The 12,891-nt window shown below is 33.5% G+C and overlaps 2 protein-coding genes across 2 annotated transcripts in view; both read left to right on the top strand.

The window, feature by feature from the left end:
- Positions 1–2,751, top strand: part of LOC137926728 (plectin-like) — a 42,742-nt gene extending 39,991 nt beyond the window's left edge. The window contains exons 11-13 of the mRNA XM_068770414.1: positions 243–351; positions 1,209–1,354; positions 2,656–2,751. Of these exons, the coding sequence (XP_068626515.1) occupies positions 243–351; positions 1,209–1,354; positions 2,656–2,751 (351 nt within the window). The remainder of the gene's footprint in view (positions 1–242; positions 352–1,208; positions 1,355–2,655) is intronic.
- A 2,627-nt stretch (positions 2,752–5,378) lies between these two features.
- On the top strand, positions 5,379–10,329 carry LOC137926729 (uncharacterized). The gene is made up of 5 exons (XM_068770415.1): positions 5,379–5,644; positions 6,446–6,565; positions 7,870–8,005; positions 8,871–9,009; positions 10,173–10,329. Exons 1-5 carry the CDS (start codon positions 5,399–5,401, stop codon positions 10,327–10,329), a joined length of 798 nt encoding a protein of 265 aa, XP_068626516.1. The 5' UTR covers positions 5,379–5,398.
- Positions 10,330–12,891: the final 2,562 nt, after the last annotated feature.

The following is a 12,891-nucleotide window of genomic DNA, read 5'->3' on the forward strand; positions in this document are numbered from 1 at the left end:
AAGGTATATAAATAAATTGTAGTCGTGTGAATTTAACTTAAGAAAGAAACATTACTTTCCGGTCCCCGTAATACTTGTTACATTTGAATTACTAAAATTCAAATTAAATTTTTCAGTAGATATAGCCTTGCGGCGATTGTGAAAACCTACCACTCCTGAAACCTTTAGATCTAAACCCACTGGAACAAAGGAAACATTTTTTTTTAATTTATTCAAAAATAATGAAACAATGCTTATTTCAGATGATCAATATGGCTGCTAAATTACTCTCCCGCTCGGTGGCTCAGAAGCTTCTGAAAGGAATGGACATCACGCTGGGAATAGTTACTCTCCCACGTTTGCGACAATCCAGTTCGTACTGTTTTAATTAAATAATCGTTAATCTTTCATAATTTTTAAGTTAAAGAAAGTTAGCAATACATAATTGTGTATTACTAACCTTCAAATTAAAACGAAATTATACCAGACGTCCCTTCTCCAAGGCTATTAGAGCCTGTATATTGTATAGTGAGTTGCTCTTAGAAATCTAACAGCTAATAAATATAATCCAGTAAATAATATAAATAAACACTAGATTCTAAGCTCCGAAGCCGTCTGTAAAGATTTAGGCATTAGGCTCGAGATCGAGGAGATATTAAAATATAAACATTGTAAGCAAGTAGAGAACGTCCGTCACAAGAAAAAACCTGTAGTTTATACACTCCGTTGTATGTATATAGACTTTACGAGTTTTCAAATCATGATGCAAGAACAATTTACACTGTTATTTTTTCTTCTTTATATAGTACTAGCAGTCCCAAGCCTAAGTTTAGCTAACACTGAACGTTGTGTTGAACGAACACTTCATTTATTATTTGACGTAAAATAATTCATTTTGTGGTCGATATTTACTGACTGAAAAACTAACCGATAAAAGTAACAAAAATCGCACAGTATTAGTATTTATTATATTTTCTTATTTTTTTTTAGAAGAATGAATGAAATCGACCGAAGTCGTTCTTAAGTTATGACTTGACCAAAGAAAATGGAAATTGATTATTGTATGTTTTATGTGATGATTATACATAACTCCGAAATGTTAACTCGTACTCTAAATATTTACCTATATCATGGTAATTTAGTAAAATAGTCATTATCGGTATTTTTCCTATTGTAGTACTAATCCATGCACCTTGAAAACGCGTCGAACTGTTTTTTTTCCTCATCAGTGGAGTGGGGCGAAGCTGTGGAGAGCATGGCGATCGCGGCAGCCGACAACCGCGTAAATTCAGACGCGGTGGAAGTTCGCCACACGTCGCAGTTCCTAGCACGCCGCATCTTGCGCTCTCTGCTAGCTGAGATGAAGGAAGTGAAGGTTAGTACACCCTCCGTACTTACCTTTTCTACATATTCATCGTTTCAGTTGATGCATACCTATTGCAGGGTAAACGCCTCCACTAAACAGCCGCTAAGATCACTTTTGCGCTGTTTATTTCTGATTATTATGCATGTACGTACATTTTACTTATTTTCTTAAGGAGTTATAAATCCTATGACAGAGGGTCTGCCTACCTCAGCATAGCTCTGTACTCAGTTCTGTATGAAAAGCAACAATACTTAAAAGTAATTGTTTACAAACTATAATCACTAATTTATCATCATCATTTTAATTGTAAGACATCTAATGTTGGACATTGGCCTCTCCTATAGATTTCAAGTAAGAAGGTAGATCTGGCAACTCGCGTTTTCCGACGATCTTTACAAGGTCATCTATCCACATTGTGGGTGGACGTCTTACGCACAAACGCACAAATTAATTATCATTATTATATAATTGGTTATTGCGTAAAGCTATGAGAACTTAAACACACAGGGAAACAAGATGGAAACCAGCATAGCTGTAGACTTTAAATTCTAAAACACATCTGTACATGATTCAGGGTTCCATACCATTTTTATAGCCGTAAGCATTTCTTCAAACAAAGGAATATATTGACAACAATGAGCATTCGAGTCTTGCTATCAAATATGAAGTTTAAACTACGACAACAGTGACCATCTATCTAAAATAAAATATATAAACATAATATATTTAAATAAACATACACATCATTTTATGAAAAAAAATTCTGTATTTTTTTTTCAAAAAAGTATAAAATCTATAAAATCACAGACACTTATACTAGTGCCAACACGATCTTATTACATTATGAATACATAACAATTACCTTGTTTTCTTTAGTATAATCAACTGTTTTTTCGTATAAACAAGAAAAAATATTTAGTATATACTATCAAATAAATTAAATAAAGATTATCAAATTGATTATTAATAAAAAACGTTTTAAACTTTGAATAATTAAATGTAATTGCCTTAAGTCAGTACTCGAATCATAAATAAGTGGAGAAATAGTATGTAGCAGTTTTCTCTCCGTAAGCATTGTTTGCAATCGGTGTTAAAAATCTGTTTCTTGCAACTGTCCATGCGTGTACAGTATGTTTAAGAAAAATTATATAACAGGGTATTTAAATAATAATATTATATATGTGAAATATATTTATTGATATTATATTGTGTTTTGGTAATAATATTCAATAAACAAGTTTCGTTTATTTGATTTTTCAATAGACAACAAAAAGTGTGAGAAATAATATATTTATTTTTTTATGTTACAGAAGCAATTGAAAAATCCACCTCCAGAGGAGGATTTTTACGTGCCTGAGAAAATGGAAGAAAACGCTGAACAACTAAAAGCGAATACAGAGATGTAATTTTTATGCGAAAGTTAAAAATTACGTATTTTTCACGCGCATTTATGCAATATCTTTCAAATTTTCTCGCGTAGAAGATATAAAATATTATGATATCAATTAATAAATACATTTTTATTGTATTTTTATGTCTATACAGAAAGTGCTCTATTTAGGAGCCTTATGAAAGTTGACACAAAGCCTATGTTTGTGTTAAAAGCATCAAAACAAAGTAACCAAAAACGTTGTTTTACTCATATTTTTGCCCCTTGTCAAATTATTGTTTATTAACGATTTTCATGATATCGGTGAAAAGGACGAAAGTAATTTGAAACTTTTTTTTTTGCTTGTGACAATTATGGTGTATTTCGATTTTTTTTTTTAATGTATTAACAAAGTTGTGTGTTATATTTTGTTTGTGAATTATAAAATACGTGAAATAAGTCGCAGGTTTTTTTATTTATTACATTGAATTTGTATCTCAATTTAGTAAACGGTTTCAGTGTTCTGTTGTAGGTTTATCAAAACACAGTACACACTGTATAGGGACACACAGTACCCGAAGAGCGGCACAAATGGCCTAACACAGATCCCCAAGTAGTGAGGAACACGACGCTGGGTAGAAGAGGTAGATTTAAATTTTGTCACTAGCTGTTCCCCACTCGCGTGGGTCGCACCTATTTTTAGTGTTATTATATAAGAATTTTTCTTTTTAAAGTGGCCTTGGTTACTCATTATTACTACAGTTACCTGCCTGTATAAGTCTCATCAAAATGTCCAACCATCAGAGATTAGCCGGAACAGACAGGACAAACAGACAGATAAAAATTTTATTAAAATGTAATTTTGTATTATGTACCGTATATATTCATATGCGTATAGTAAAAATAGTTATTTTAATATTACAAAAAGACACTCCCAAATTTATTTCTTTGTAGAAATAAAAATCGAATTATAAATAATAAAATCGATTAGCGAATATTGTTTTACCTTCCTATACATCTTCTATCGTTCTTTTTATTCCCGTAATATTTTATACCGGCCTATATATTTCGCCACGGCCATTATTCTTAAAGTGATGTTTCGTGATCAAAGTTCGTTTACACATCGATCGCAAAGTGGTTCTTTCAGTTCGCTACGAGTGCTGATTACACTCTGGAACAATCTCACATTCATTAGCTATCGATGGAGCTATTATCTCGCCAGTGGCAAGCCAAGTCAGATTGAATTTCATGTATTACTGTACCGACTAATAGAACTGTAAAGCTGATAATTAAGACTGCTGTAATACCTTATTAAACCTTTATTTTAAATTTACCAAAAATCCTCCAAGTCCACAAGTACTGTGTTACCATAGAAAAATTATTTAAAGGGAATTACAATTAATACTAGCATCAAACAGTTGGTTTGTACGAACCCTGATGCTGTTTGAGCTATTTATATGCATGGCTCTTAGCATATCAATCGAGAGAATGAATTTAGCTGGCGTTCGGGATTTCATTCAGTTTATTTACATGCAGTAGCACTGCTTGATTGACAAGCCGCATGAAAACAAATTTAGAGTAAAATCGTTTGAAGGCATAAAAGAAATGGAAAGGACATCTATTTGTTAACAATACACAAAATCCAAGATTGATTGTTAACTAATGATTAATGTCAATGAAATTTAAAACAAAAAATTACGTAAAACAATCCAATATTCAAAACTTAAAGACAAATTTAAACGTACTATACACAAAAAAATATAAAGTAGACATCAGATAAAGCCAATCTAGATAGCATTAAGTCTTCACTAAAAGTCTAGAGTACCAATGCTACGTCTATTTTTACTACTAAACAAAGCCAAATCTATGTTTCAGTTTATATTAACTGCTAATAAACAATTTCAAGTAAAGTCCCTACAGATGAAACAGACAAACACAAAGGATTTTGTATACCGATACCTTAAATAGTTATGGATGGACTCCTTTGCTAAGTATGAATAAGTTTGATGTCTTTTCTGGAAAAGTAGTGACAGTATTGGCTTCTTTAAAATATTTTGAACATAATATAGAAAAGAAATTTTGTTGCTTAATTGACTTTTCTTTGCACCGTGCTGTTGCCGTGCCAGTTGTGCTTTAATTCATATTATTTTTCCATTTTGTATCATTTTCAAATACGTTGATAAAACGTATATCAAATTGAGTTCCCTTAAAATTATACAGACATTAATCTACGGGAGCCTCAAACGCATCTTGGTCTGAAAAAAGCAAGTTACTCACAAATGCCCGTAATGCCATAGATTTCAAACCATACTTTATTTATCAGTTAAAAAAAAATACGCAATATAATTTTCCGACTCCTACAGATATGTCTGGATTATATCTTACGTATTAATAAAGCTAGAACTTAATAATATCCAAGAGTATATGTCAGGCAATGCCAAGCTATACCGTGTTATTAAGCATTCCTTAAAAAAACATTTGTAGATTAAATACATCAAAGCATTAAAATAAATTTATCACAAATACTTTTTATACGAAAACCTTATATATAAAGACTAAAAATACATTCAACTGTCAAGTTAATTTCAAATATGGAAACGTCAAATAAGTTTTACAGCGAAAAAAATTTGTAACAACGCAACAAGACCAAAAATAAGACACCGAAAAACCAACAATATTCCGGCATGCAGCTGCTCCACGAACAAAAACCGATTATCAAAAACATCGCAAACATGAACTACAATATTTCCGCGAAAAATGTGTCGACGCACAACTTCGAAGTGAAAGAGAAACGCTCTTCAGATGCATCCTTGCGGGTGATGAATCCTGTGGCCAGCGGCGACAATATGGCCACTGGCCATAACGCAGGCCAGAAGATCAAGGAAGAATTGCCTATGCTCGTACCGTGCTGCGAGGGAAAGGAGTTGCAGGTTATTAATCTCATTTATTTAAATTACTATTCACTTTTTATTAATCAATGTCATCGAATGTGAGAAGTATATTTATGATATTCCTAAGATCCCAAATGGATTAAAACTAGAATGAACTTGACCTCCCTTATAATAATGACATACTTCAAAATAAAATACATGGCTACAAGGGTTCCAAGCAACCTTGATCTGTAAAAAAGCCCACCACCGACTCAGTCGATTTTTTTGTAGTTACTTTATATGCCCTCCAAATATATATCATGACTCAAAAATCACGTTGCAAAAAGATTTTATTAGTATTTTATGGTTTATTCTACAAGATTTACGTAACCAGTTGAATGGTAAATAAGGTCCTTATTTGTCCCAACAAGCATGTAACATTCAATGTACTCTCTTCATCTCCGCGTGTTAACAGAGGCAGATATTCTAAAAACAAGGATTGTAAATAACCATATACCATGCAAACTTACCTACGCAGTAAGAAAATCGAAAATTTCTTAAATGTTAACAATACATCTTAATTATTTTAATCAAGTGCCGTCCATTTGTGGACATTGGCCTCCTCCTTAGATTTCTAATAGGACTGTTTGAAATTGACCTGCATCTTACGTCTTCAGATAACCTTAAAGTAATCTATCAACTTTGTGAATTAACTTGCTACGCTGCGCTTGCCGATCCTTGGGCTCCACTCCAGAAGTTTAAGGACCCAGCGACGGTCTGTTCTATGCGCTATGTGACCCACCCAATACCACTTCTACTTAGCTACTTAATATTTATTTATGAATATTTCTACAATTTAAGATCAATCAAGACCTAGTGCGAAGCGGTCTCTCAGCCATCTCTATGAAACACGAAAGCGTCATCCACTGTTTGAGTATGCCGCAGGCATCTGACAAGACACAAATTACAGGATTAGTTAAGGTAATTTGGTTCAAATAATAACGTGTAGGAGCAACATTACGTCATCGTCAATGCATCGAGGAGGGGAATTTTACAAAGATATAATTCTTTCTTTACATCGGTATAAATACAGACGAAGCTCAAATGAATATACAAACTTCAATTTCGGACTTTGTGTTGTTTTTCGAGACCTACCGACCTTAGGAAAAATTTCACAAATTTATTTCCAAGGTTTTTAAAACAATGTAAAAATTTGATAATATTCTGTTACCTATGATAATAATCTGTAATAATATTGAATCTCCTCTCCAGGAGCGAAAGTTCATGTGATTTGTATTTTTTAGTTTTTGGTAAATGAAAACGCTGTCTTTCACACCTGCCGGGAATTCACCCTGCGGTCAATTCTCTATTATATTATTGAATAGTCTTTAAATTTCAAGTTGAATATTTTTAAGTTTAAATAAAGACAGCAATGTTTTTAAAAACAAGTATTATGTAAGCCATTAACCTATGTTATCACAAGATGCCGAAACTTGCCATCTTAATAGAAATACTTAATGGTACTTAATGCTTTCAATAGATAATAGAAGTATTCATTTTTAAAATTGTCTAAAGACTGGCTTATTCAACTTGTCAATGTGAACACGGTTTTCTAATTAACTGTAGGAGGCGTAAAAACAGAACGACGAGTCGCTATTTAATAACCTACATTTAAATGATTTTTTTCATTTATAAGCTCTATGATTTGTTGCTAAAGTAATTTTTAATCGAAGTGACAAAACAAAAACCTGTACCTTTGTAATATTTCTTAAGAATATAATTTGTATGATTAAAAAAAGCTTGAGGGAACTTTTTTTTATGTATTTATCGTTATGAGTATGAGTTACAATTTATAAAGAAGACACAACAAACTAAATCTAATTAAAAATTAAATTAAACTGTAGCAATGAGTAAAAGCGGACAAGTTCTTTACAGTAGTACTAGGAGTTTAAGTCGATCCACTTAAATATTTAATGGAATCAGTCGTTATTTTGCGGAAGTCCATCCTAAGTAAGAAAAGGACCAATATTTAGCCACTTCCGCACATGCAGTGGTAGTCGTGCAATGAAATGCAACAAAGAGGCTTATATAATGCAACAAAGTGCACCGCCCGCCAGCCCGCTGATAAATGCATTTATTGTTGCACGACTACCAATGCATGTGCGGAAGTGGCTAAATATTGGTCCTTTTCTTATATACATTAAAGTCATTGTTCGTTAGACTATTTGAGTAGTAGCACCATTTATTTCGGTACCATGAGTGTTTGTTATATTTGATAACTACAGCACCGCAACTCATTCCGTTCCCTGCATCGCCCGGATCTTAAACGCGTTCCCTACCTCCGACGCATGGGCCCTGATGAATTAGAAATGCTTTTCCGAGGCTATGCTGACCTACCAGGCTATGAATCTGCCACAACAGGTAATTGCTAATATTTTAATATACCATTACTAAAACGCAAGCGTAAAAAGTCCACTCGCTAAACAGACGAAAAAGAAACAATGTATTACATTTGAAAGAAAGATGGTCATGAGAATACAGGCCTTCTCAGAAATTAAAGCGAATTTTCACGCGATTTATTTTTTAAATTGTCTAATTGCAGCCTGAAATTGGAAACCTTTGCTGATTGTAAAATATAAAGACTTAATGCGTTAAACTGGCATTATCGCTTGTTTAAATTAACTCGCTAAGCATTAACGGCGTTTTTGATCTCTTATCTTCGCTAATTAGGCATACTTTACTCAAGGTTATAAGTTCATTAAAGCTAATACTTCAATTTGAACAATAGGGTACTATAATATTTTCTACACGGTATATATGCAAGGAATAGGCTTCTCCTAAATATCATTATGACGACCTGAAATATGTAGTCAATCAAGTGAGGAGTTTACCCACGCCGACGCTCGAGGTCGCCACAAGGAAAATTCGAGATACCCCGCCCTCTGCTACTCCATCCTCTGCTGATATGATGATGATATGTTGCAAAATCTCGTGGAATCTTTGTTTAGAAACTCTCGAATCTATAATTAATAATCTAATATCAAATTTTACTATGTTTATTTTGTGGCCTGCCTACTGATTCTTCAACTTGTTGATCCGATTAACTACGTCGGTAGGTTACAATCAAATAGAGAAATCACTAGCAAAGTGAACTCTATAGCAACATATAAGTGTTATGTATTTTTGTTTGTGCGAAAAAATAATAATGCCTCTTTGATATCCAAATGGACGGTCAATTAATTGCAATTATCGAAAGGTAAATTTGAAGTCAAAAAACTTGATGCAGCTTTGAAGAGTTCGTTGGGTACAGTTTCGGCCGTCCGGGCTGGCGCTGAGGAAATTCCAGCGGGTATGAAATTGCACGGCGCGAGAGCTACACTTTACACTTCAGTCCTTGCTGGAACCAAAGCCGGAGATCAGCTAAGGTAATGCAAACGAAAAAAACGAACTGTTTGCTAAAAACTTCGAAAACACCAGAGACATTACAATGTTAATTGTATCCTTGGGAACGTTAGTTGAGACACAATCTACTATAGATTTCAGGTAGTACTTTCGCGAATCCCGTTCCGATAGGTGGATGTCGTAAGTTGTTTAAACATGGAATATGCCGCCTGTTTCTTCTGCAGTTTTATTTAACTATTTTTAAGCCAATATATTCTCTGTAAATATAAATTAATTAGCAATAGTTAAGTAAGAAAGTTAGATTATTTTATTATTTCGATCTGGCCTTCACTGCCCAGAAGCCTAATAACCTCAAAAGGTGATGAATCTCGAGGGCTCCCTGAGGAACTTTGGCGGACCAAAATGGGAGGTCGCCGCCGAGGTATTAAATCGCTTAGGCGGACTCTATAGAGACTAAGCTCAAGAGCTTCTTTGAGGAGACCTAGGCTTATGCTGTTACTCGTCGATTTTATTTATTACATTTTCATCAAATCATTAGGAAGATGCTTATGAAAAAACTACAAGTTTAATAGAAAAATAAACTTCTTTTGCCGTACAATCCACGGAGTAATAATAAGTATTCCTCCCATCAGAATAAAAGAGGAGTTTTAGGATTATCTTCGGTGATTAGACTTATTACAAGTCATTGTTTTAATATTTTTCCACTTTTGTAATTCTGAAAATTGTTTGTAGAAATCATAGTATGTTATAATTCAATTTACTCACAACTTATTGCAAATTTATTCATTAAATATAATTAGTTTTTTCTATTGAACTGCCATAGACCAGTAACAGGTTAAAATATTTTGCAACAGCTAGTATTAACACAAAGTTATTCGAGCAGTTGTGGCTCAGCGGTAGAGGACTGAGACTTGCGAGCGTAGGTCGCGGGTTCGATTTTAGATTTAATCATGTATTTATGTAATTCACACTATGTGTATATAAGATTGCCACTGCTCACAAACAAGCTTCCAGAGGAATGGCAGCAGCGTCCCCTGCATACCATAATACCAAACCGCTATTACTAATCCGCTAGCCAGGCGTGGCGTTTACGGTATATCCTCCCCATAGATATCATTGGGAGGGAGGCCGATGTTTTCAGTGGGCGTCTCTGCGTCTCTGTTTGTCATCAATTTAACATTTTCAGTAACGCGTCAAATACGGAAGAATACGACACGGCAGTACCGGAAATAGTGGTGCCGGAAGATGAGGTTCAGCTCAACGAAGAGTTGCAGATCATTCTTCCGCCGCGATGCGAGGACGGTACCGATCCTGCTACCATTGGATCCATTAATGTACCATAGTACATCCATTTAAATATCTTGGGAATTACATTAAAATTAATTTAGAATAAAATCTATCAAATTACTGGCTTATTTAATAATCAGAAGAGATTTAAACACATCTATTATATCCGTCGTGCACAGATAATATATTAGATTGGCATTAATTAAAATAGTTTTATTTTCAAAGGATTTATAGGTAGTGCTAATATTTCACTGCAGATTTTTAGGGGAATTAAAACGCCGTAGCCTCTGGTGATTAAACATTATTCAAATACCTTAAAATGAAATCAAACATATTCGCAACCAGATAAGATGAATATCTATTACTTACTCGCAATTCCGACGTATAACCAAGCAAGTTTTATCTGATACTCTGAATAGTGTATTCTCTGGAGTTTCTTCCACCATTTCTATCAGCGCCAATAGTTTTCGCTAGTAATGTTATCTGTAGAAATCCTCCCGATAACAGCAACCGATCAAGCCGTGGTACGTTCCTCACGGGCACCTCAAATTGAAATGTTAAACGCGACTCGAATATCAATACCACCGGAGGACTTCAAGATGATATAACCAAAGGCTTCTAGACCGTAGCCAACGTGGCACGGCGATGGAGAATTTAAATCATTTCCAGTAACATTGGGAAAGCTACTCTCGAAGTGCAATGGCTCACTTGCAAGACCTATCACGCTCATGAATCCAGTCCACTTCTGAACAAATTCTTTACGTGTCGCCTCGTCATCAGACAGATGGCTGACATTCTCGATCGTCTCTACCCTTAAACGAAAGCAAAATGTACACAACTTGCTGCTTACGATTGGTGGATCTTGAAACCGGCATGGGTCCATTATACTGACACTGGCGCTAACAATTCAAATCTGTTAACGGTAGGTACCGGCACCTATAAAATATTAAATATTAAATTCCTCAAGAAAAAGATTACTCCATGAATCAAAATATTTAGCAATGAAGAACACTTTGCTACGTGTAAGAAGATGAGAAATACTGGATGTCCTTCGAAATCGTATCTGATTAAACAAATTGGGAAATCGAGTTGATCTTGTATCATCATTACAGCAGCCGTAAGACGTTCACTGATGGATATAGGTCTTCCTCATAAATTTCCAACAAGACAATTTGGAAGCTGCCTACAATGTCTACCGACGACCTTAGCAAGGTCAGTCCATCTTACTTGCCGGTTCATGATCTCCATTTCAAACCCAGGGGACCGAAGCGTTTATAGTAGCATCTGTTTTGCCAAAAAAAAATAACGTAAGCATTTGTTTTAAATAATAAGCTTGAAAATGGCTGCTTATCGTATTAAAAAATTGATGCTTTTTAACTAAATTAAAAGGAGGAAAAATCATTAATACATTAATAAATACTGTAAACATATACACAGTTTCAAAAAAACTACGTTTTATCACTGTTTTGATCATTAAATAGTTTAAAAAAAAGTAATAAATCACCAAATAAACCATGAATATATGTTCTGAAGTCAGTTGCTATAAATAAAGAAAACAATTGGATAGTTGTTGTGAATTTATATTAATTTTCTACAATATTACACAACAAATCAGATTCCCTTTTACATATTATTAACAAAAATGGTTAATTTGAAATTTACTGTTATAGTCATAAATTATATTTATTTCGGGTTTTAATACACCGTGTTACGAAATTTAGTTGAGAATTAAACGTTTTATTAATAATTATCAGTTAAACAATTTTAAATTATAAGAACTTCTTCACACGAACCTCGTTAAAATAAACATTGATACAAAACAATCCTTATATTTAGGTGTGAATAAGCTCTAAGACTGATTATCCTTAATTTTTCGTACATTTACTATTATAGCCATTAGTTTGCGTCAATATAAAATATTCGAAAGAAATTATAACATTTGCTGTATGTAGTTTATAAATCATTGTCTATTGTGTTTGTGCTTTTTTAAAATTGATCGTTTGTGAACAGTAAATACGCCGTTTGATTTTTTTTTGTAAAAATAATTTCGTTACTAATCTGTGTGTTAAGCAAAAAAAATCACACATTAAATTCGTAAGAGTTGAAATAAAAGCTCAGTCATCTTAGTAAACCGGCTAAGTTATTATAACCCAATCAGGTAAAATTGTAGTACGTAGGCGGAGACGAGACCTCCCAGAAAGCCTTCAAGCCTTAAAAATTAAAAATAAGGTAAAAAAAATATAATTCCCTTTAAGAAACGATTACGTATATAATTTAGTCACCACAAGTTTACACAGAAATGAAATGCCTACTCCTCAACATTTTAATTTTTTTTTCAAGAAATGGTTTTGTGAAATCAATTCTAGAGCTATAGAGTATCATTATAGGGATAACTTACCATTAAGTGAACTTTGTTCATTTTACTTTTTCTAGATCTCTTCGTAATATTTACTATATTTAGGTAATCAGATATTATAATGGTAAGTAGTAATGGCTACATAACAAGTCACAGTACTAATATATACAAGAAGTCATAGTATAAAATTTTCTGCGGCCAAGTATTATTGTATTTTAAAATGGAATGTTAACAAAATGAAACCGTCAAGGACCCATTATTT

The sequence above is a fragment of the Battus philenor genome, unplaced genomic scaffold, assembly GCF_028537555.1.
Source record: "Battus philenor isolate CCGP_79_NKW_IND1 unplaced genomic scaffold, ilBatPhil1.0.hap1 SCAF_3, whole genome shotgun sequence".
NCBI lineage: Eukaryota > Metazoa > Arthropoda > Insecta > Lepidoptera > Papilionidae > Battus > Battus philenor.

Coding starts and splice junctions, on each gene's coding strand:
- LOC137926729 (XM_068770415.1), top strand. CDS start 5,399: ATGCAGCTGCTCCACGAACAAAAACCGATTATCAAAAACATCGCAAAC. Junction 5,645..6,445: donor GCGAGGGAAAGGAGTTGCAG/GTTATTAATCTC, acceptor CTACAATTTAAG/ATCAATCAAGACCTAGTGCG. Junction 6,566..7,869: donor AAATTACAGGATTAGTTAAG/GTAATTTGGTTC, acceptor TGATAACTACAG/CACCGCAACTCATTCCGTTC.